This window comes from Fusarium oxysporum, chromosome XI (assembly GCF_013085055.1).
Source record: "Fusarium oxysporum Fo47 chromosome XI, complete sequence".
NCBI lineage: Eukaryota > Fungi > Ascomycota > Sordariomycetes > Hypocreales > Nectriaceae > Fusarium > Fusarium oxysporum.
In genome coordinates, this window is record NC_072850.1 from 2,090,755 (window position 1) to 2,112,387 (window position 21,633).

Below are 21,633 nucleotides of genomic sequence, written 5' to 3' on the forward strand. Positions count from 1 at the left end.
CGTACTTTCCGGTTGCTGACTGGTGCCATGCGAAACATTCATCGAGCCTTAGCGTCAACGATCGTAGATGTAGTGGAGCTGGGGCAAATGCTCCGAAACCCGGTATCGTTTTCGCCTCAGTAAAGAGGATCATTATCTAAGGCACAGCATGCGGCGATTGCTTTTCTTTCGGCAGAATTACAATCGTTTTAGTTACACAATTTTGAATTGGGGGCCATCTCGGATAATCGCAATATTCATGACACCCAAGCCGTTAGGGACATCCTTTTAGGCAGCCGGATAGCACCACGTCAGGATGTTATATGCAGTGAGACCAATACGACTTGATTAAACGCAGACTCTATGAAGCTATGGTACACTAGTCCATTGTCTATCCTCCAGACAGTAAACATTTTAATTAACCAGCCATCTTACATAGACATAATGTTATCAATTGTCTCCGGTCCATCCAGCCTTGACATCATACTGAACGCATCCAAACTGTGAAGTTCCTCCGAGATGAGGTCCGTCCTCATTACCTGTACAGAAACCTCAGCTTAGCGTCGTAGTTAATGTTAAACAAAGAGCAGGTGACTTACAAAAGTGATAGACAGAACCAAACATCTCTCTGCAGTTGGGTGATCCCATCTCGGTCGGGTCGGTGAGTTCCTGACTCTTTTGATCCGTGACACATCCACACACCCAAGAGACAGTATAAGCGTACTGCTCACCCGTTGTAGAGTCCTCATACAGTTCATAGATGTCGTCCGATTCGGCATTAAGCTTAATCCCTTCCAAAGACTTACAGAACTTCTCAGTGACTTCAACAAAGACCGTGGACGTGGTATCCTGGTGAGAAAAGCTGTCGGCATCGTAACAGTCCATCCTCCCTGTGTCTGTGAATGGTGTTGTGGGCTGCGTGGGCTCGGCTTCGGCTGTCGTGCTTGTTGTCGAAGGGGAAGTAGACTCGGAGGTTGGTGTCTCGGTGGGTAGATCAGATGGTAGTAGTGGCGTGAAACTCGGAAGATAAGTTTAGTAGGATCCAAAACATCGATAATGGAACCGATAAGCGTGGGAAGACTTGGAAGGGATGCTGTAGCACTGATCTCGCACGCTGCACGGGCTCGCAGCTTCTTGTCATCGGATGGGTCGCACCACTGCGAGTCTTGGACACCCCTTTCAAGCAACGGAGTCCATTCAACCTCTTTCATAGGCTTCTACTGTTTCTCGAAGAATATGCGCCATTTAGCCTTTGTATCGCAGTCTGAGGTGTCGCCTGGTTGATACTGGACAATGGCTCTGCCTCGAGGGTTGATATCTGCCTCATCTGCGAAGTCGTTCACGTGAATCAAGATAGTGGTGTCGAGAGGGGGAAGAGTATCTGTTGATTGGGAACGGAGATGGCTAGTAGCACCTGTAGGTGACGTCTCATTAGCATGCAGCCTGGAAGGTTCCACCGAATCACTGTGTGTAATAATACCTGTTTGGCTATCATCGCTACCTTCAGCAGGAACAGAAGTATCAGCGGTGGGCACGACTGGAGATGTCATGTCTGGAGAAATATCAGTGCTTGTGGCCACAGATGCGTCAGATACCATCGAAGAAGGTCCAGCCAGAGTACCTGAGGCCGATACATCTTCTGTGGGATCAGGACTTGCTACTGCTGAGGGAGTTGAGCCTGATGGTGTGCCAGATGCCAAGACGTTAGAGGACTCTGCAGGGATGGTTATCTCAGGGCCCGACAGACTGTTTGTGGTATCTGCTAGAGGCTTCCCTGGGAGCGAAAACGAGGCCTCGCTGACCTCTGACGCAGTAGACAGTTCGTCGGAAAGAGTAACGGCACTGGTTGGAGTAGAAGGTAGCGGTATATCGCCGGATGGGTGCTTTAATACGTCACTTGCTGGGGCTCCTGTAGGGAAGCCCTGGAATTCTGTCTTCACAGAAGAGCCAGGAATTTCGGATGTCACAAGTGAGATGTCCGCGCTGGAATCAGTGTCAAGCAGGGTAGAGGCATCTTGAATCAAGGAGGAAGTCCGAGTCTGGGTCGAACCACCAAATGGAATATGGTCTTCAGTTTGTGCCTGTGACTCTTGGGAGACTCTATCGGCATCAGTGGATATAGTAGTAGAAGTTACACCAGCCTTTCCATCGGATGGAGCTTCAACTAACTCAGAGGGAGTAACCAGGCCATCACTGGTTTCGTGAGATGTCAGAATACCCTCTGATAGAAGGCCGGAGGTAAAAGCTGTCTCCCGGGATAGACTTGGGTTTCCTTCTGTCGATGCGCCAGTCAAGGAAGGATAAGCTGTCAATGACACTGAGGTTATGAACGACACATCAGACGGCAGGTTCCCCTCAGGTAGAGATGCACTTTCAGATAAGAAAATGCCACCGGGGGCTGGCTTTGTGGATTCAATGGGCCTAAAGAGCGTAAGTTCAGTTCAGATACCGGAGCGGTAGTAAGTGTTTCAGAGATGCGATAAGGTGTAGTGGGCTGGGTAGAGATGAAGCTGGATGGAAGGAGCGGATAGTTTGGATAATATGGACGGCATACCGATGCGCTGGACTCTGTTGTAAGAGTGGAAACCAGGCATAAACGAAAGATAATGATGGGTTTCATGACAAAAAGATTAGAAAATCCCAAATGCAAAAGAGTGGTGGCGGATACCTATGGACTGGTAGTGGTAATGAATGTCGAAGTGTTGAAGAACAATTCATCTCAATCAACTCGAACGTTGGAACCGATTTATACAAATTTCATCAGACGACAATGATTACAGCTTGAGCTCGAGAGGCTTCATTATCTGACCATCTTGGCTGAGGACTCAGCACGCAAATGGCGCAATTGAATGACTCTTCTTGCCATTACATGATGGTTGATCAAGCTTACGATTGCAAATTAACTATATCCTTACTTGAAGCTCCTGGCACTGCAAAATCCACACTCGCTGCACTAACATAAACCAACAAAAACCAACGGTCAAAGCTGAAACGGGGTACTACTCTTCAACATAAGATTAGCTAACCGTAACATGGGGGACCGGTTATGCCTCACTGTTGGTTGCGTATCTGTTGGTTGACCCTCGTCCGTGGACCGGCGCACTGCCTCTAGTGGTACGACTCATATGCACCGAGTAGAAAGGGAGCTGAAAACTATGGTTACAGTAGCATAAGATCTGGCGGCTAAGTGAATTCTTGAGCCAAATTTCAGTCCGCTGCGCCCTTCGAATTTCTCTAGCCTGGCAAAGAGAACTAATAATCCGCCGGGGGCAAAAATATACCATACGAGATAGTCTGAGCGAAGGCTACCCGATTACTTCGGCACTTTGCTTTGAAGGTCCGATGTTGTGAATCAACGTGATTCCTCCATACATGGTCATGGCTAGTAAGCTCGAAACGACGCAGTCATGGGGATCCACAAGGCATTGAAATGCCCATGGCACAAGCACAGATTCCAACTACGTAAACACGACTTTAGGAAGTAGCCGAAAGTTAAGGTTGAATGCGTTTGTTTCAGTCTTTCAGCTTGGGCCTTTTCCCTATCCAACACGGGCTTATGAGCTGAACCCACACGCAGTAGTGAAGCATGAAGGATCGCTGCCAAGCGAAAATAAGCTATAATTATCAACTCTGATCACATCATGTTTAAAAAAACTCAACAACCAACAGCATTTCGCAGGCAGCACAGGAAGATGTCATTAGAGCCTCGTCAATCCATTGCAGCCTAGCAGTCAATTCTGGAGCCGCTGAATACAATGCTCGCATTTAATCTAAAGAATGGCGCTATGCTATTTGCAGAATCATCTGATGTTTCTGCATGACCTAATCTTTGGCTTGTCTATATCCACTTGCAGCATCTGTTGAGAGACCTATTATTCAAGCAACCTGTAACCAGCGTGGTGACTGTCTATCATAGTCGACAAAGAACAACACGCCGGCACATGCGCATCAGCTTCAACAACCAAGCCTGTCATTCCAATTCTCGAATAACAACAGCAATGCCTTACGTCGACCGCTATACAAGACGTCCTGGCGCCAGACCTGGGTTATGTCGATACTCCACTATCACCCTGAACCAGTACAAGCCGAAATCGTTCCAACGCAGCGACGAAGATGAAGCACGTCTCAAAGAGCTCTACAGTCGCGACTCAAGCGACTGGAGTCAGTCTGATATCAAATCGTTTGAAGACATTATGGACAGAGATAATGCCAGGGAAGACGCTGCCCGCGAGCCGTTGAGACGCGAAATTGAAAACTACTTCAAAGATCTCGTCCTGCCGCCACTCCCGCCACCTCTTCCGCCATCAAGCCTCTGGCTTTCCAGAATTCAGGCCGCAGATTGCCCGTATCCCGCCATAAAACCCTTTATGGTGGCCTGTGATAAAGGGCTGCTTGACCAAGTCAAGAGTTGGATCGAAGATCAAGAGCGGAGGGAAGTCCTGCAGCAAATAGGCATTCAAGACGGCTTGGTCTTTGCAGCGCGCGCGAACCAAGTCCACATCGTCCGGTATCTACTTGAAGAGGGAGGGGCTTCCTTGATGGGAGATGTGGTGCGAGAAGCTTGCTATATTCTTTCCCTTCCACTATTTGAGCTTTACCTTCAGCACGGTTATCATCCTAACCAGCAAATCCCCAGCCTCGACGGCTATTTCGGGGTCGCGATAAACCATTGTGTCCAAGACCCAGATGTAACACGCCTTCTTCTTGAACATGGTGCAGACCCAGACGTCGCTCCGTTTACAGACAGCAGAACGCAAGGCTGGGGTGAAAAGGCGACACCCCCGATGGACCGAACCTCCGGGTTGGCTCTCGATCATACTGTAGCCAGGAGTCCCATGGTCGTGATCCAAATGCTTCTCAACCATGGAGCGCATCCAGAGTACTCACGTCCCCTGCACGGGGTTATTGCGCGAGTTCATGAGCACCAACTTCCGAATGCAGAGAAAGAGTGGCGACCTCTGATGGAAGCGCTCTTGGACCACGGAGCAAAGATCAATGGCGTTACCTACGCGGCTGGCTCAGCGCTAAGTGAGGCTGTCCACTATAAGAATTGGGAGATGGTGGAGTTTTTGATCGAAAGAGGCGCGAGTCCATTCACCAAGTGCCCCGCTTCGAAGGAGGATTCCTTCGATGCGACTCAAAGACCCGAGGACCAACCTTGGCGGAGAGGTCCAGAGGTGAAGGAATATCTCAAGGGTTTGGTGAGTGGGTCAAAATTGGAGATCGGACAGGAAGCCCCAGAGGAGGCGAGAGAGAATCCACTTGTACAAATAATCCAGAAGGTCAAGAGAAGAGAAGCGGCCATGGCTGAGTAGTTACAACATCGCTTTTGCAATCAATTCATATTTTCAAGGCGATTGGCAGTGATTCGAATAATATCAGTAGCTGATCCTCACTGCACAATGCAATCGATGTTGTTTGCCGTGAACAGCAACGCCAATGAAACCGCGACTGTTTGCCAGCTTCCTCAAATAGCAGTTTCAGCCTTAGCAGACCCGCAGCTTCGGACGATCTACGTTTGTTTGATCTTAGTGTAACGCATTTTAATGGATCTAGACCCTCGGGCCGCCTCCGGGACGAAATTGGTTGGTCACAAATACGAAAGGCTACAGTTAGCCAGTTAGAGAACTAGTGACAACTCCTGCAAGCTCCTAACGCATGAATGTACTCCTTTCTCACGGAGCGGGGCTTCCATCGGTGGCTTCGATAAGGATAAAGCTCAATCTCTTCCCCTGTACGACCTAATAAATGGCCCTCGCCACCTAATTCCTAAATTTCTCATCCTCACTGCCCTTTTCCAGTCGCAAAAATGGCCGACGATTCATCCAAATCATCGACAGACCCCTCCGCTGCCGTCGGTCCCTCGAAAGAAGCGAACAAACTGCTCCCCGAAGAAACAGAACTCGACCAAGATGGCTTTCACAACGATCACCAAGACCACCTGGACATGCAGCGCCTGGGCAAGAAACAGCAGTTCAAACGAACGTTTTCGCTGTGGTCGTCAATTGGCTTTGTAGCTATTTACATGGCGACGTGGGAATTTGTGCTGATTTCCCTTGCGCCGGGTTTCACGAACGGTGGATATGCTGGTGTTTTCTGGTGTTTTGTTACCACGACCATTGCGTACTCTGCCGTCGTTGCGAGTTTGGCGGAGATGGCTTCTATGGCGCCTACTTCGGGTGGGCAGTATCATTGGGTTAGCGAGTTTTCACCGCCAAAGTATCAGAAGGTTCTCTCGTATGCTTCAGGCTGGATGACGACGCTGGGTTGGCTGGCTAGTTTTGCGAGTAGTTGCTACACTATCGCTTTTCAGGTGCAGGCTTGTATCAACGTTACGAAGCCTGATTTTGCATTTACAACGTGGCAGATTGCGTTGATCATGTGGGCTGTTATCATTGTTACCATCGCCTTCAACACCTGGGGTACTGCTTTCTTCCCTCAGCTCGAGACAGCGAGTTTGATTGGCCATCTTCTGGGATTTTTCGCGGTCATGATACCTCTTTGGGTTCTTTGCGACAAGAATGATGCGCACGACGTATTTCTGCAGTTTACTGACCAGAGCGGGTGGGATAACATGGGCTTTGCCTATATATCATCTCAGATTTACGTTCTCTGGTGTTGTTTCGGTTCGGACAGTATTGTCCATCTATCAGAAGAGGTCAAGAATGCCTCAATCGTTGTGCCGCGTGCTATTTGGTGGTCATATGTCGGAAACGTCTTTTTCGGCTTCATCATGCTCATCACCATGCTCTTCTGCATTGGTCCGCTTGATCCCATCATTGAGGCAGACTGGCCATTTATCGCCCTCTTCGATCGCACTGGATCTCAAGCTCTGAACTTGTTCTTCAACGTCATCTTGTGGCTTTTGGTCTACCTTGGCAACATCACGACTCTTGCGACCTGTGCTCGTGAGACATGGGCGTTTGCAAGAGATAAGGGTCTCCCAGGTTCTCAGTGGATTGGACACATGTGAGTAGTTTCATTTATTAATCATTCAAGTCATGTACTAACTGCACCTATAGGGACAAGAAATGGCACATGCCGTTCAACGCAGTCTACCTAATGTCCATTGGAGCCGCCCTCCTCAGTCTCATCCAGATCGGCTCCGACGTCGCCTTCACCGTTCTCGTTTCACTATCTACACTCGGAATCATGAGCACTTATCTCCTTAGTATTGGTTGCGTACTACTTAAGCGCATCAGAGGCGAGCAGCTTCCTTCGGCTCGCTGGAGTCTGGGTCGCTTTGGACTGGCGATTAATGCGTTTTCTGTGCTTTACAGCTTGTTCATTGTCATTCTCTGCTGTTTTCCACTGACCCTACCTGTTGACACAGCTTCAGCGAATTGGGCGCCTTTGATATGGGCTGGTGTTATTATCATTGCTGCCATTGCGTATGTGACACACGGAAGAAGGGCATATACACCCCCAGTGAGCTTTGTGGAGGGCTTCAAGTTGCAGGGTGTTGGTTTGCAGCAGTCCTCGTAAGAAAAGACGAAATGTTATTAAAGCCAGTGTCTGGAACTTTCACTCTCTTGAACCCAACATACCAAGTCTTCTCATCACTGCGTCTAAAAACTCCACCTTTTTTGGATTCCGCCCGCATTCTGCCACCTCCCTTGGTGTTCTCCCGTCCTTGTTCGTTTCGCCAAGCATGTCCTTGAGTACTGACAACCCAAGAATCGTTTCGATCTTCTCTGTGACAAATTCCACTTTGTGCGAAAACTCAGCTGTTACACGTAGCAGATTATTACCATCCCGCCCTGTTGTCCTCATATCGGCTCCCAAGCCAACGAGGTATGAAAAGACTGCTTGCTTGTGGAGCCACCAGAACAGCGCGTTTTTTTCCGACATGGTCAGTATATTTCAGTAACTTTTGCCGGATTTCTGGTCTCACGTTTTCCATAATGGCTTTTACGATATCAAGGCCGCCGTTGGCGCATCCTTTGGCACAAGGATGCTCTGGGGATCGAAACCAAGTTCGTTTTTTTTTGTCTTATTTTATCGAATTCTATGGCACCACTTTCAAAAGTGCTAGACTTTTGGTACCTCTTCGGCAAACCTCCGTGGACAGGTACATATCGCCTGTCTCGACGAGCTAAAAGAGAACGCAACAAATTTCGCGCCAGTGTTGCTAGGTCCTAGTTAAAACATGGCGCCCTAGGAACAAGAGAACGTAACGCATAAGCGCCTTGGCTCTTAGGTTCAGGCCGTTTCATAGTCTATTTAAATGTCTATAAGACCTTCTCTTTATATCAATCGTCCAGCTCATCATTTGGTCTTTCTATCCTCCCCATAGCTGGTTACAGTAAACGGCAAGATTTCTTAATCTGTTCCAACCAACGTTGCCGCCCAGACATCCATGGTCCGCACCTTTTTACCATCGAGTCCTTCAACAGCTCTTACAACCGCCTCTCTCCCACTCCTAAGCACAACCTTCATCTTACTGTCCGCAACATATTGCTCAATATCATCAAGAGAACTCTTGCTTTTCACATCCCCAACTTCCCAGCCACCATCTTGCAGTCCCTCATGCGGCACAATTTCCGTCTCTCGCTCAACTTTCCAGCCTGAATCTCCTGCGATATTCTTGATGTCAATTGGGCTTAGCAGACATCGAATGTTCGCTTCGCTGTCCGGCCTTTGGGCCTCAAGTGTAGCTCGCGTCAAAGCAGCAAGAACGTGAGGGATGGCCGCTGGCTCAGATGCCTTCATAGCGTACTCAGCGATGCAGATTCTGTTCACCCTTCCCTTCAACGCTTTGAGCATGCGTGCGAGGGTTTCAGGTGCATCGAGATACCATAAGCAGTGCACAAAGACCGCATAATCCCATTTCTTGTCCCCCGTCTCTTTTAGAAAGTCTTCGAGCTGGGTCTGCCAAAACTTTACACTACCGCCTAAAGGGCCGTTGGTAATGTGTTCTTGTGCTTGGCCGAGGGTGTATGGTGCACCGTAATCAAGAGCTGCGGGGTCGATGGCGTCAACGTGGCCATCTTCCCCAATGACATGCCCCAAGACAACAGTGCATGTTCCCTGGCCGCATCCAATCTCGAGAATATTAGAGGAAGCAGGAATATGAAAGAAGTTGAGGAGCTCAAGCCGGTGAGTTGTTTGATCAATCTCAATTTGCAGGGACTCTGGCGTTGACAGGGAGTGAGACGCTATTGAGGGAGCGATTGACAATGGCAAGGCTTGCCATGTCGCTTGAGAGTGTGTCGGGGCTGTCATATCAATGAGAATCTGCTAACAACAAATTTTTAGACGCAAGATTTGGGTAGATGATTATTTAAGGATTTCGACCTTCGCAACGTCAAGCGGTACACGCTTACACTATTTATAAGCGACCAACGATCTTACCTGTGACTCATTCGTTATCCCAGATCTCAAGCTCCTTCCTATACGGGTAATCATCATCCTGTGCTTACACAGGTACTGGATCACTTATACCTATCCTATCTGCTCATAGCGGGTTGATTGTGCGCAGCGTCGAAGACCGGACTTGCTTAGTGAAGGTGCCAATGGCAAAATACATATACCAGCGATGGACATGTGAGTAAATGCTATAAGAGAATACTTAGTCTGGGGGGTCTAAATAATTATGCTGAGTGACTCTAAGATATCTTGGACTTAAACTTCTACGCACGTTGGTAAGTGCGTCTATTCATAAGTACGCTGCGCTGATATCAGCCATTTTACAAAGGCAAGATTGGACAGCCAACAGCTGCCTGTCAGGATTCACAACTCAGTCTGGCTTGCAGATATCGATTGCAACCCCTTACTAAATACTATGAATACAGCCTGAGAAGTCCCAAGGGTAAAGAATTTGAAATCTGCAGCATGTAACTGCTCAAGTAGAAGTTGAGTTGAAGTATTAGTCGTCAAATACTTATAGTTGCGGCCAAACCATCATAGGCTATCCATCGTCACGGCTTCCTCCATCCTATTCTTTTCATCTTTTTCGTGTCAGATAAGAATCACAGCCAGCTTAGGGTTCACTGACCTCAGTAAGACGTCTTGGAAGCTTACAATGAAATCCCCCCCGATCCCATTACATATGTAATCAATACCCTTGTACCTCTTGAACATAAGTTGGGAATATCGTACCTCTACCGTTACACTTCGTTGATCAAATATGGTGGTTAAAAACGTCTCTAGGGCGTTTTGCTCTGTTGAGTTCGCACGGACAATTTCAATTGCCATTATAGTAGGAGGGTAGTGATTTGTGATTGTAACGGAGAAGGTCAGCTGTTTGTAATGACGGAGGTTATTCTGATTGAAATTTGAAACAGAAGGCTGCACTGGACTTTGATGTAAATACCTTGGCCGTTGCTAAACCCTTCTGCCAGTGATGCTAGACCCTTCGGCCAGTGATACTAGACTTTTCTGTTCATGGTGCCAGATCCTTATGCCAGTGACGCCATAGTCTTATATTGCAGTTCTCGGTGAAGAGATAAGGTTTTCGCACTGCTCGTATGACAGGAATTCTGCGGTAATGTTCGGCATTTTGCAAAGACAGGATTTAACGACCAACAACTGCCCATCAGGATTGAGAACAACCTGGTCTATCCTCCAACAGGACCTAATTTACCCATGTTGTGCGCGCTTCAAAGGCCGCAAGACCTCAGAGAGAAGAATATTTTGATTCATATTAATACAGAATTAATAGACCATATTTTATTTTAACAGTAGACAATCCTTTGAAGGAACGCCAGCTACCTATATAAAGGCACTTGCAAACCGTAGCGTCGATCTCCGAAACGCCATTACTCATATTAACAGCTATTGACAAGTGTAAGTAACGAACCTGAGATTACCATTTTCCAGCCAATTGAAGCTGGCAGATCAAAGACAACATCGACCTTTATCGTATGAAGTTTGCAATCAAGAACCTTCACAACACGGGCTATGGCAATGTGTTGAAATTCCATGAGGAGTAGAAGATGCTCGAGCATTTCAACGGACTCACGCATCCCCAACTAGTGGCCCTCCTATGTGCTTTTCGCTGCGCAGAAGAACGGAGTTTCATTTTCCCAAGCGCGATTTATAATCTCGGCGAGTAATTAGGAAAGATTGAATCCCCCAAACACAAGGAGGCAACATTCTGGATATCTAATTAACTGGGAAGGCTGATTGGTACACTCTAATCCATCCACAACCTAAAGCATCCAGGACTGGGAGCAAACAGTGACTACGGCAGACACCGGGACATCAATTTCAATACAATTATCTGTTTTGAGAGATCAGGGAGTAAAGATGAAATAGTTCTTGTCATCTCTGACTTTAGCTTATCGACTTTTGGCAGCGAAGAGTCGCTCTAACATTCTCAACCAAAAGGTGCCACCAGCTCCGGGATACCGCCCTGCTGAGTGCGATATCGAAGGCGAGACTGTATCAAGAGAATTTCATATTTGAACACTGGGGTGCTTGTTTCTGGAGCTAATACCCTGGTTCCTGGGAGGACCCCAGTATGTCGAACAGTTTGACCAGGCAAGAAACACGATGTTTATCAACGGTGCAAATAACAACACTTTTTTCACCTTTAAGAGAAAACCTAATAAAGAGAGTTATGCAGTTCAGGTAGAGCCGGAGGATATTGAGGTAAATTAATTTTGAAAGAATGTATCAAGCTTTGTTTATGCTCAATAGTGGATTGTTAAGTTACACCAACGCCCAGGCTGTTCTGACTTCTTGCACGATGCTGTTGCTGGCGTTGCAAATGAGATGCTAGTGGTCATCGCGCAAGGTAGAAGTCGATCGTGGTCCGGACAGACTTTCGATGCTTTCCAGATGTTATCTTCGAAATGCCCGAAGAAGGACGTCCATGTTGACAAACCATGGACAGGTGAAAAGATTTAAACTGCTAGAACTTGAATAAGAAAGAATAATGTTGCGTTCGATGCAGGTTCTAGCCAGAACACTCAGGCTCTAATTGATGCAGTTTAGCCAGGGATGGCTATCCGCCAGGGACATACCAGGAGATCATTAAGGCGCAAGGAGTTAAACAGTATGGATAGAACTTGATAATTTGCAAGCCTAAAATGTTTAATATAACCTATATTATACTCTAGGGATTCGAAAGTTAAAATTATTAGTTCTTTATAATACATAGTTTAAGTAATGGCTAGTTATTTATGCCTATATGTGGCAGCTGATGTACCAGAACCCTAAGATTGTTCATAGTGCTCGACCATGTTCACTGTTTCCCCCATGTTTATGGATTTAATGTTGATTCTGGGATATAGAAATAGTAATACTGGGATATAATGTGGTGATTTACAATTCACCATGGTCTGTCAGTGGTTGGTGTTATTATTACTCACTGACATCTGTCGTTATGTCAGTGACGCTAGACTCTTCTTCTAGTGATGTTGGAGTCTTATGTTGCAATTTTCAGCGAAGACATATAAAACAGAAACTGGAGACATCCTATTGGAAATTAAACGCACTTTGTGTATTCTTTTAGTGTCTAATCTATAAGTTATCGTAGAGGCCTGAATTCTTTTCAACTTGCAACTTCATGAGTCTTTTCCAAAGTTATAATAGACTTATTTCTTATTCGAAACGTCTAGTAAAGACAGTCAGCATACAACAGAAGACCGAGGCATCATGGGGAGTATTGCTTACTGAACTGGAAGTGGATGATATCTCCATCTTGAACAACCTGCAGAGAACAAGAGTGAGCTTTATGTGGTGTGAGTCGAGTTGCGTGCACTTACATATGATTTTCCTTCTTGACGGTACTTGCCAGCGGCTTTGATGGGACCCATAGACTTTTGTCCTTCGCAAAGATCATGGAAGTCTTGATAAGCGACAACCTCAGCCTTGATAAAGCCTCTCTCGAAGTCACTGTGGATAGCGCCAGCGGCTTGCGGTGCCAAGCAGCCCCTGGGAATAGTCCAGCATCGGATCTCCTTCTCACCAGCTACATCCAAGTCAGCGTTGACTGTACCCTGTCGGAAGATTTGAACATACCTGTGAAGTAGTATTGTAGTCCGAGCTTTGTGAAGCCTTCGGTGATAATTTTATCCAACTTTGACTTGACCTTGATGTCCTTGAGGAACTCAGCCTGAGCGTCAGGGTCATCCTTCAAGCTGTGCAGCTTCTCTTCGAACTCAATCGAAAAGGGAATGATGTCACGGGGAGTACCACCATGCTCAGTAACCCACTTGGCAATACCAGGAAGGTACTTGCACTTCTGTCGAAGGTAGTCCTTCATTGTCAAGTTGACGAGATAAATGACTGGCTTGGTGGTGATGAGTTGGATCTTCTCGTTGATGAGGGCGATCTCAGCAGGTGTCCAGCTTCCATCTCGAACTGGTTGGTCCTTTTCCAGCATCTATTTCGTGTCAGTCTTCTTCCCATTTCCTAATTGTCATTTGCTTTCCACTGACTTCTTTGATCTTGGTTGTTGTCTCAGTGAAAAGAGGCAACATCTTGTACTTGCCACCAGCTTTTTTGACGATCAGCTCCTCGGCGACGATTTGCTTCGCGAGAATGTCTAAGATCGGTGTTAGTTTTATTTCGTTACCGAAGAGAAGGTACATACCGAGATCCTTTTTGCAGAGCTCGCTTTGAATGGTGTCTATATGAATCATTAGTCAGTTCAGTTACCTCGTCATGCTGTGCTGAACTAACCCAAGTCTCGAACAGGGTCAATCGAGTCGTCGACGTGCAAGACCTGATCGTTATCGAAAGCTCTGTTAATCGAGCCAAGTCAGCTGGTCCCCCCACGGCTCTGTTCGTCCCGAAGCGTACCTGACAATATGGAACATGCCGTCAACAGCCTGAATGTGTGACAAGAAGGCATTTCCAAGACCTTCTCCCTGAGAAGCACCCTTGATCAGACCAGCAATGTCGGTGACCTGAAGATAAGCAGGGTACATAGAAGGAGGCTTCCAGAGGTCACAAAGAAAGTCCTAAGTTCCAACCAATATTAGCCTTCCGCTCACCGTTATTTCGCAGCATCTCAACTTACATATCTCGCATCAGGAACAGCACATCTCGCCTCATTAGGCTCAATTGTACAGAAAGGATAATTCTCCGCCGCAGCGCTCTGCTCCGTCAAGAGATTGAACAAGCTCGATTTTCCAACATTAGGAAGACCAACGCATCCCATCTTCAAGTTCTTGCGAACTCTACCAAAGGCGACGACATTGTCGATAACGGGCTCGGCTTTCTTAGGAGGCATGGTTTTCTTCGATAGTTCCAAAGATTGTAGATGAGATGTTTTGGTTGGTGTTTTTGCTTGGAGAGTTCAAGGGATGGGATTGTGAGGAAGACTTTTCAGAAGTGGCCTGATAGCCCACTTTAAAGACATGGGTGTAGAGTGTTCTGGCCAGTTAGTAAAAAGCCACGTTGATACGCTGTAACCTCAAGAAAATACGAGAAAACGCTGAGTATTGATACCCAGTGAGTTCATTTAATAGCGAATACAGTATGTTAGTTGCGATATCTACAGAGAGGTCCCAGTCTGGTCTATACCGGGTTTCATATCGCCCTGCGAGGGAAGAAGGTATTCCTGAGGGGTATCACGTGAAGGACCCTGAAGATTCAGTGTAGGGGTGGAGATACCGTTAACTGACAGGACTAAGCCTAACTCAGCTTCGGTTAGGAAGCGAGCCCACGTTGAAACGTTGTTAGCACGGCCACAGTATTATCTCCGGCCACGGCCAAGCCACCTTTGGGTACTAAACTTAGAATCTCTATCCAAAGAGATGAAAAGCTTTAGGTAAATTTAGTAGAGACTTAGAAGACCTTTAGATCAGGCATTAGGTGATTTACCAACAGGTCTCGCAACAAAGTTGAACCGAACTCTCTAGTCTTATTATTCTAACTAGCACTCTAATTACCAGAATCCATGGGCCAGCCCATTACTTCCAGCACCCCATCACTCCAAGCCAAGACATAATCTCTCCCCCTTCACACCAACCATTACATGTCTTGCTAATATATGTCCAAGTCTACAAGAGACTTTGATGAGATTTTATCTTCTTAGTTGCAACCAGCGGCTTGAGCGTTTTGCTTGCCCTGAGCTCCTTGGTGGTGTCGGGCCTCGAGCTCTCGCTTGCACTTGGCATTGGCGGCGTTGTTCCCGTTAGCGGCGGCGGCAGCAGCGTTGTTGCGGTTCTGGCCATTGCGGTTGGCGCCGGCGGCCTGGGCTTTGTTGCCACCTTGAGCCCCTTGATGGTGACGAGCAAAGAGCTCCTCCCGCTTGTTGTTCTTGCCGTTCCTGTTCTTTGCTCCTTGGTGGTGACGGGCTACTAGTTCCTCATCACGCTTGTTGTTGTTGCCATTGGCATTGCCGTTGTTGGCAGCGGCATTGTTGTTGTTGGCAGCGGCGTTGTTGTTGTTGTTGTTGTTGTTGTTGCAGTCATTGGCAGCGGCAGCAGCTCCGTTACCATTGGCATTACCATTGGCGTTGCCGTTAGCATTACCCTGGGCGTTGCCTCCCTGGTTGCCCTGGTGGTGACGAGCTACAAGTTCCTCATCTCGCTTGTTGTTGGCGTTGCATCCATTGGCGTTGGCATTGGCGCCAGCGTTAGCATTGTTGTTGGCGTTCTGACCCTGAGCCTGGTTATTGTTTTGGTTGCCCTGAGCCTGGTTGTTGTTTTGGTTGCCCTGAGCCTGGTTGTTTTGGCCTTGGGCCTGGTTGTTCTGCTTGTTCTGTCCGCCTTGGTGATGAGGCTATGCTTGTTAGATGAAGCGCTACTAGTAGATATTAATACGACTAACCTCTCGTTTCTCAACGCTGAAGATGGGGAGAGCGAGAGCGTCTGCTGGGAGAGCTGCAGCAGCCATCAAAGCCTTGCTCACGTTAGCTTTAAAGTATCATGACCATGGTGAGCAACTTACAGCAACATGTCCAAAGCTTGAGCGAGGAACTCGGCTGTCTTGAGAGAAAGCCTGAGCGGCGAGGACAGTGACGACAACGTTGGAGAAATACATCTTGACTTGGAAGTGATGGAAAAGTGTAGAAGTGGTTTTCTGACCGGCAGGTAAAATGAGAGTGATGTAGAATAAAAGTAGGACTAGCCTTGAAAGTTGATGAGAAGAGAAGAACGTTTGCGTCAAGCAAAGCTAAGCTCAGATGATTGAAGAAGGAAATGTGAGTTGGTTGAAGAATTAAGATTGTGGCTGAAGATGTCAAGCTTCTTATACTGCTCGAATTGGGTATGTTGAGTCTAACTTGAGATGATAACCCCAGATTCTTTGAGTCTTAGAATAGATCTCCCCCTAGATCTCCCAAGTTCAGAGAATCGTCAAACGCAAGCGCCAAGACAAGACCGATAGCGTTTGAAGGTTCGTTGGACATGATGCCGACATTGCCGCTTTGTTGAGTCAACAACGGAATAACCGCCGTGTACGAAAAAGGTTCTTCTCCTTGATACCCTCGTCGGCCTCCCACTAGGTAACTTTGGGTCAAGGTGTAGGGACGGTTAGAGCGGCCAATCATGAAACTCCAGCCTCGGCCGAAACCCAAGACTCTGGTCGTTGTTTGCCCAAACGCGAAAACGCGAAGTGACATGCCAAAGTCGTTGGTGGCGCGCCATTGGTGGAAATAAAACTCAAACAAGTTTCGCTGGTTTCACATGATTGGTCCAGAAGACACGACCCCTGACGGCTACGACGTATAGTGCCTCACGTTGCCTGAGAATATTACTAACCCCTGTTACAGATATTGTCTAGGCCTATAATTCTCGGTGAGTAGTGGTTTACTATTCCTGATTCGAGATCTGTCAAACCCGTGAAGCTGGAACATTGTTTTAAGTGGGTGGTCTGGACGACTTGATGTAGGATTCTGTCATCGCACGAACCATTTCACGTTTCGTCTTGGCGTTTGAAGAGTTGTTATTGGGAGCCGATTATCCGCTCACTGTAGAGACCCAAACGCCAAGTCAAAGAAGACCAATTATAGAATCAGGTTTCTGGGCATTGATATATACATCATTGCTTCAAAACTTGTCGCACTTATTTAATTTTTTTTCATCGCCCTGGAGGTTGACTTTCATTCTCTCACTGCCGGCCAGTCATTTTCTTAAACTTTTCGAAGGTTCAGTCAATCATTATTACGTGCAGCAACAATGGGTTCAAAGTATCGTCCAGTTCCTGACGATGAAGAGCAACAAACTCATGAGAAGAACGCTCTCTTATCACCTCTGCCCATCTACACCAACATCTCGCCATTCATTTCACAGCCAGGCGCACATCCAATCTTGATATGGATATGTCATGGTGTCTTACTCTCCTTCTCATTGGCGTTCTTCGCCCTTTCATTACTGCTTCGCGCCAGCCCTTTACAAAGTGGCGTTTGCAATCAGCCAAACTTTCCTTACTGTAAGTCTGTCGCTTTGAATTTTTGACCTATCTTTGACACCAGATAGCTCCCGCAGAAAGCGTTGCAGATTTCCATACGGTTCGATACAATATTACTCCAGCCCTCGAGATGTCCGAGTTTGTCGGATACGGGCCTGAAGTTGATAAAGCGTGGAACCATGTTACATACGACGTCGGTGATCAAATGATTTCACAAGCTGAGCTTGACAAACTGGGTCTTGACCCCAAATCTCTCAAGGTCAAGGATCCCAAGACAGGGCATACGGGCTATCGCGTTGGAATCCAAGTGTTCCATCAGCTTCACTGTCTGAACTTGCTGCGGCAAGAAACCTACAGGGATTACTACTCCAAGATGGGTGGCGATATTGAGGTTGAGCCTGAGGACTTGAGAGGACATCTTGGTAAGTCAGACCTTTTCAGCCGGTTGCTTGATCAGTGCTAATCTGATTTGTAGATCACTGCATCGAGATTCTGCGAAACAACATAATGTGCCAGAGCGACACCGGTGTTTTCGCATTCAAGTATTACGATGGCTATGATGGTCACTGGCCTGATTTTAGCACGCTACATACATGTCGTAACTTTGATGCCATTCGAGACTGGGCGTTTGAGCATGCTGTTGTATTTGGGGATGAGGATTGAACAGAGCGTGAAACTCATTTTAGATAGAAGTGTAAAACCAACTATAGAACCCTGGTGGTAAATAATGAGCCATTAACCTCGATCTTCATTCCCTTATGAACTTGGCTGCGCACGTCTTGAAGTGCAGCAGATTTATGACGTCGGCATTTTTCATGTGATAAATGGTACCAAGCATTATGTGTACCAGAAGTGGTATTGATAAGAGTTCTGACCAATCTTCGACTTACATATGACAACTTCTTACTGGCTGAAATGATGCGTGGAGTTTATATCTCAGCTGTCAATTATTCACAGAATGAGAGTGTGCAGGCAAGCCGATAACGTCAGATGAAAAAGTCCCTGCAGAGTGCTCATTCAAGCTTAGCCAGATATGTGTTTTAATTGGGCCGTCTAATTGGGATCTGGTTGAGATAAGATAAGATGGGCGCGATAAGATCTTCGACACTACCCTACAGAGGTAAATGTAAATAGTGAAGAACTATTACTGACGTAAAAAGACTAAGTATATACGTTTAGTAATACTAAATCTATTCTCTGGAATTCCTGTTATCTTTTTCATTATTCTTCTTATACGGTTTCCTCTCAGCTTTGAACAAATTGTCATCCTATTACTTAACACTTTTCACCAATGACTCGACCATCCTGAGACAGTCAACTCTTCGCTCAAGATATTCCCTTCATCCGGGGTGACCCAATTAACTCGCCAAGCCGGCATCGGCTTGAACACCAGCATCACCTCCACAATCTATCAAGATAATGTGATCAACTAACATAAGCTTAGCAAAAGTTCTCAACCTCCGGTAGTTAACCATAATGCTTCATTTTAAGCTTACAGGGATGACCCGCCAGATCAAGCCCGTGCGTCGGCAGAAGATCCTTCCAAGACGGGAAGGTCTCTTGGCGTCCGAAGTTCGGCTGTCTCGTATTTCCACGGCGGCCATTTCCTTTAACAGAAGGTCCAGGGGTCCATTTCCGAACACTAGCATAGGTACGGAATAGACACCGCGGCAAGCTGTCCACTCATGAGTCAATATGGCAGGTCAAATTAACGGAACAACTTGTGTAGTTGCTCTTATGGGGAATTGGGATAGATAAGGATGGCGAGTTATGCTGTGATGGGATGGACCTTTGATCTGGATGAACGGAGAGATGGCATAATTGGAAACGATCGCCATGAGATAGTAAGATGGATAGATTATGCCCGCTCTATATCGCTGCTGAGAGCATCAGAAGAACATTATAAATATGAAGTGTAGTTGCATAGATTATAGTCGATATCCTCATCTTCATCTGTCTCTTCACAGCTCATTACCGCAACAATGGTTTCCAAGCTCGCTCTCGCTCTCTTCTTCGGCAACGCCCTAGCTGGTCTGGCCGGACGTGCCATTCCTCCTCGCTGCGCCATCGCAGACCCTACCCCCGAGCAAGTCCAGCACGCTCAGAACCTCAAGAAGATCGAGTCCGTCTCCAAAGTCGCCGCTACTTCCATCACCGTCGACACCTACTTCCACGTTGTGTCTTCTTCCTCCTCAAAGTACATCACCAAGGCCAAGCTCCAAGCCCAGCTCAAGGCCTTGAACGACGCTTACGGTCCTTCTGATGTTACCTTCAACCTCATCGATACCACTTTCACCACCAACTCTAACTGGGCTGCTGGAAATGGTGAGGTTGCTATGAAGAGACAGCTTCGCCAGGGTGATTACAAGACTCTCAACTTGTACTTCACTGATGTTGCTAAGCTTGACGGTCTTGACGCTCTTGGATACTGCTTCTTCCCTGAGCCTAATGTCTCAACTGGATCCTCGACCTTCATCCGTGACGGCTGCGTCATTGTCGCCGAGACCGTCCCCGGAGGTTCTATGGCTCCTTATAACCTCGGTGGAACTGCCGTCCACGAGGTCGGTCATTGGTTCAACCTCTTCCATACCTTCCAGGATGGTTGCACTGGTGGAGATCTGGTTAGCGATACCCCTGCTCAGGCTAGCCAGACCAGTGGATGCCCTGCTCGACGGGATAGCTGCCCTAACCAGGCTGGTGATGACCCCATCCACAACTTCATGGACTACTCCGATGAGTAAGTTATTCCCGAAACATTGATTGATATAATTACTAATAGTTATTGTAGTGTTTGCTACGAGGAGTTTACCCCTGGCCAGAAGACCCGCATGCACAGTGCTTGGACCACTTATCGCAAGTAGATTTGAAACGATGACATGACATGTATATAAATGTTTGTACATATTTCTGCATGGGAGCGATGTGGAGTTTGCGAGTTGATGGGCATGACTGTATTGGTGTTATCTGGATAGCGAGTATGAGGTTAGATATGAAGAGATGAGTTGATCTGAAACGTTTCACATGTTTTAGTGAACATTATACCCCGTACGGGGTATAGTGAAACCCCTGTTCCTTCGGTAGTCGCCGTGATGCCCTTTCAAATATCGGCCAGTCCCGAGTTCATTTAATTGGCTGCTTATACCACTCGGTTCTTATAGGTAAAATCGCTCTTGCATATTCAGAAAATCCCAAGGCTTCAGTCTCAATTACTAGAGGAACTTTAGGCAAGTTTAGTATAGTTACTCTAAATCTCATCATAAGTTTAGTCTAGTCACTTAAAGCTATGACCAAGCTTAGTGTAGTAAACCCTGAACTCTGACTATTTATCTATTTTTCTTCAAGTTGGCGCTCATCATACCATTAGTTGCCTGGTTGGCGCGTTAATCCTTTGCTGATGGCTTTAAAGCCCGCACAGCAGCGAGGATCTCCTCCTGACTGGTCTGAACAGTCGCAGGCCGAGAGATATCCTTACAGAGCCCATTGACCTTCTCAATCTCAAGTAAAATATTGGCTTGAGTCGTCTTCCCAGCCTGGTACTCTTGCGGTAATTGATTGAGGCTTGCAAGGGCCGCACCTTGCGAACTTTCAAGGGACCAAGGTTGGGTGATGAACCCGACAAGGGGACTTGGTTGGTAGGAAAGGATGGTACTGGTGATGGTGCTGGTGGTCTTCGCGAAGGGGCTGGGGGCACGCGCTGTGTCTGGCGCTGACGCGACGAGGTACTTGAGGACTGCGCACAGGATAAACCACGTGCTGTACCACGTGCCGTACCAAGTCACTGTCGGGCTGTAGTGCGCATTGCTGGTGATCTGATAAAAGAAAAATAAAACGAAGGACAGGCGGCCACAGCTCTCAGAGTGTGATGTGACGGATGAGAGGTCTGAAATAAAGATATCAGAACTTAGGGAAAAGTCCCCTGAACTGAGTATAGCCTTAGAGGTACCTTTTCTAAAGGACCAGTTGGCAAGGCACGCGATATTTCTTGGTCCTCAATCAGATTCAACTCGGAATAACATTCAAGGACCGTAGTGACTGGCGATCGACTCGGGGCTGGAGCTGAGGCTATAGCAGAAGGAAGAGCAGGAGCAGGAGGTGAAGCAGGAGATAGAGCACGAGTAGGAGCAGGACTGGGAGTGACGGTGTGGCTGTACCCGGTATTGTGGTTGGTGATGGAGGAAGAGGGGGTGTTGCTGCTGTGGACTGACGCTGCCTTTGGCGCTGTCGAGAGGCAAAGGTTGATGATTGCGCACGTGGTATCCCAAGTTCCAGGCCACATGACCGTCTTGTTGAGCGGCGCATTGCTGGTAACGTAAAGGGGGGAAATGACACAAAGAACAAACAGGC

The 21,633-nt window shown here is 47.2% G+C and overlaps 8 protein-coding genes across 8 annotated transcripts; 4 read left to right on the top strand and 4 right to left on the bottom strand.

The window, feature by feature from the left end:
* Positions 1 to 3,977: 3,977 nt before the first annotated feature.
* On the top strand, positions 3,978 to 7,464 carry FOBCDRAFT_192524 (amino acid permease-domain-containing protein; the record flags this gene model as incomplete). Its single annotated transcript, XM_031192900.3, has 4 exons — positions 3,978 to 5,180; positions 5,536 to 5,590; positions 5,781 to 6,948; positions 7,002 to 7,464. The coding sequence occupies 4 exons, from the start codon at positions 3,978 to 3,980 to the stop codon at positions 7,462 to 7,464; spliced, it is 2,889 nt and encodes a 962-aa protein (XP_031031746.2).
* An 837-nt stretch (positions 7,465 to 8,301) lies between these two features.
* FOBCDRAFT_192527 (uncharacterized protein) lies at positions 8,302 to 9,204 on the bottom strand (the record flags this gene model as incomplete). Its single annotated transcript, XM_031192901.2, has 1 exon — positions 8,302 to 9,204. The coding sequence occupies one exon, from the start codon at positions 9,202 to 9,204 to the stop codon at positions 8,302 to 8,304; it is 903 nt and encodes a 300-aa protein (XP_031031747.2).
* Positions 9,205 to 11,475: 2,271 nt separating this feature from the next.
* Positions 11,476 to 11,832, top strand: FOBCDRAFT_208703 (uncharacterized protein; the record flags this gene model as incomplete). The annotated part of the gene is made up of 2 exons (XM_059609241.1): positions 11,476 to 11,574; positions 11,623 to 11,832. The coding sequence occupies 2 exons, from the start codon at positions 11,476 to 11,478 to the stop codon at positions 11,830 to 11,832; spliced, it is 309 nt and encodes a 102-aa protein (XP_059468091.1).
* A 573-nt stretch (positions 11,833 to 12,405) lies between these two features.
* Positions 12,406 to 14,222, bottom strand: FOBCDRAFT_233816 (P-loop containing nucleoside triphosphate hydrolase protein). The gene is made up of 9 exons (XM_031192902.3): positions 13,952 to 14,222; positions 13,732 to 13,892; positions 13,612 to 13,673; positions 13,523 to 13,558; positions 13,368 to 13,474; positions 12,949 to 13,312; positions 12,693 to 12,898; positions 12,601 to 12,637; positions 12,406 to 12,541 (listed from the first exon to the last, which is right to left on the bottom strand). Exons 1-9 carry the CDS (start codon positions 14,162 to 14,164, stop codon positions 12,522 to 12,524), a joined length of 1,206 nt encoding a protein of 401 aa, XP_031031748.3. The 5' UTR covers positions 14,165 to 14,222; the 3' UTR covers positions 12,406 to 12,521.
* A 562-nt stretch (positions 14,223 to 14,784) lies between these two features.
* FOBCDRAFT_265605 (uncharacterized protein) lies at positions 14,785 to 15,921 on the bottom strand (the record flags this gene model as incomplete). The annotated part of the gene is made up of 3 exons (XM_031192903.3): positions 14,785 to 15,660; positions 15,709 to 15,780; positions 15,829 to 15,921. 3 exons carry the CDS (start codon positions 15,919 to 15,921, stop codon positions 14,968 to 14,970), a joined length of 858 nt encoding a protein of 285 aa, XP_031031749.2. The 3' UTR covers positions 14,785 to 14,967.
* A 1,136-nt stretch (positions 15,922 to 17,057) lies between these two features.
* Positions 17,058 to 17,952, top strand: FOBCDRAFT_192533 (uncharacterized protein; the record flags this gene model as incomplete). The annotated part of the gene is made up of 3 exons (XM_031192904.2): positions 17,058 to 17,310; positions 17,358 to 17,711; positions 17,765 to 17,952. 3 exons carry the CDS (start codon positions 17,058 to 17,060, stop codon positions 17,950 to 17,952), a joined length of 795 nt encoding a protein of 264 aa, XP_031031750.2.
* A 1,301-nt stretch (positions 17,953 to 19,253) lies between these two features.
* Positions 19,254 to 20,291, top strand: FOBCDRAFT_324484 (uncharacterized protein). The gene is made up of 2 exons (XM_031192905.3): positions 19,254 to 20,026; positions 20,078 to 20,291. The coding sequence occupies exons 1-2, from the start codon at positions 19,272 to 19,274 to the stop codon at positions 20,148 to 20,150; spliced, it is 828 nt and encodes a 275-aa protein (XP_031031751.2). The 5' UTR covers positions 19,254 to 19,271; the 3' UTR covers positions 20,151 to 20,291.
* A 378-nt stretch (positions 20,292 to 20,669) lies between these two features.
* Positions 20,670 to 21,565, bottom strand: FOBCDRAFT_208708 (uncharacterized protein; the record flags this gene model as incomplete). The annotated part of the gene is made up of 2 exons (XM_059609242.1): positions 20,670 to 21,098; positions 21,233 to 21,565. The coding sequence occupies 2 exons, from the start codon at positions 21,563 to 21,565 to the stop codon at positions 20,670 to 20,672; spliced, it is 762 nt and encodes a 253-aa protein (XP_059468092.1).
* Positions 21,566 to 21,633: the final 68 nt, after the last annotated feature.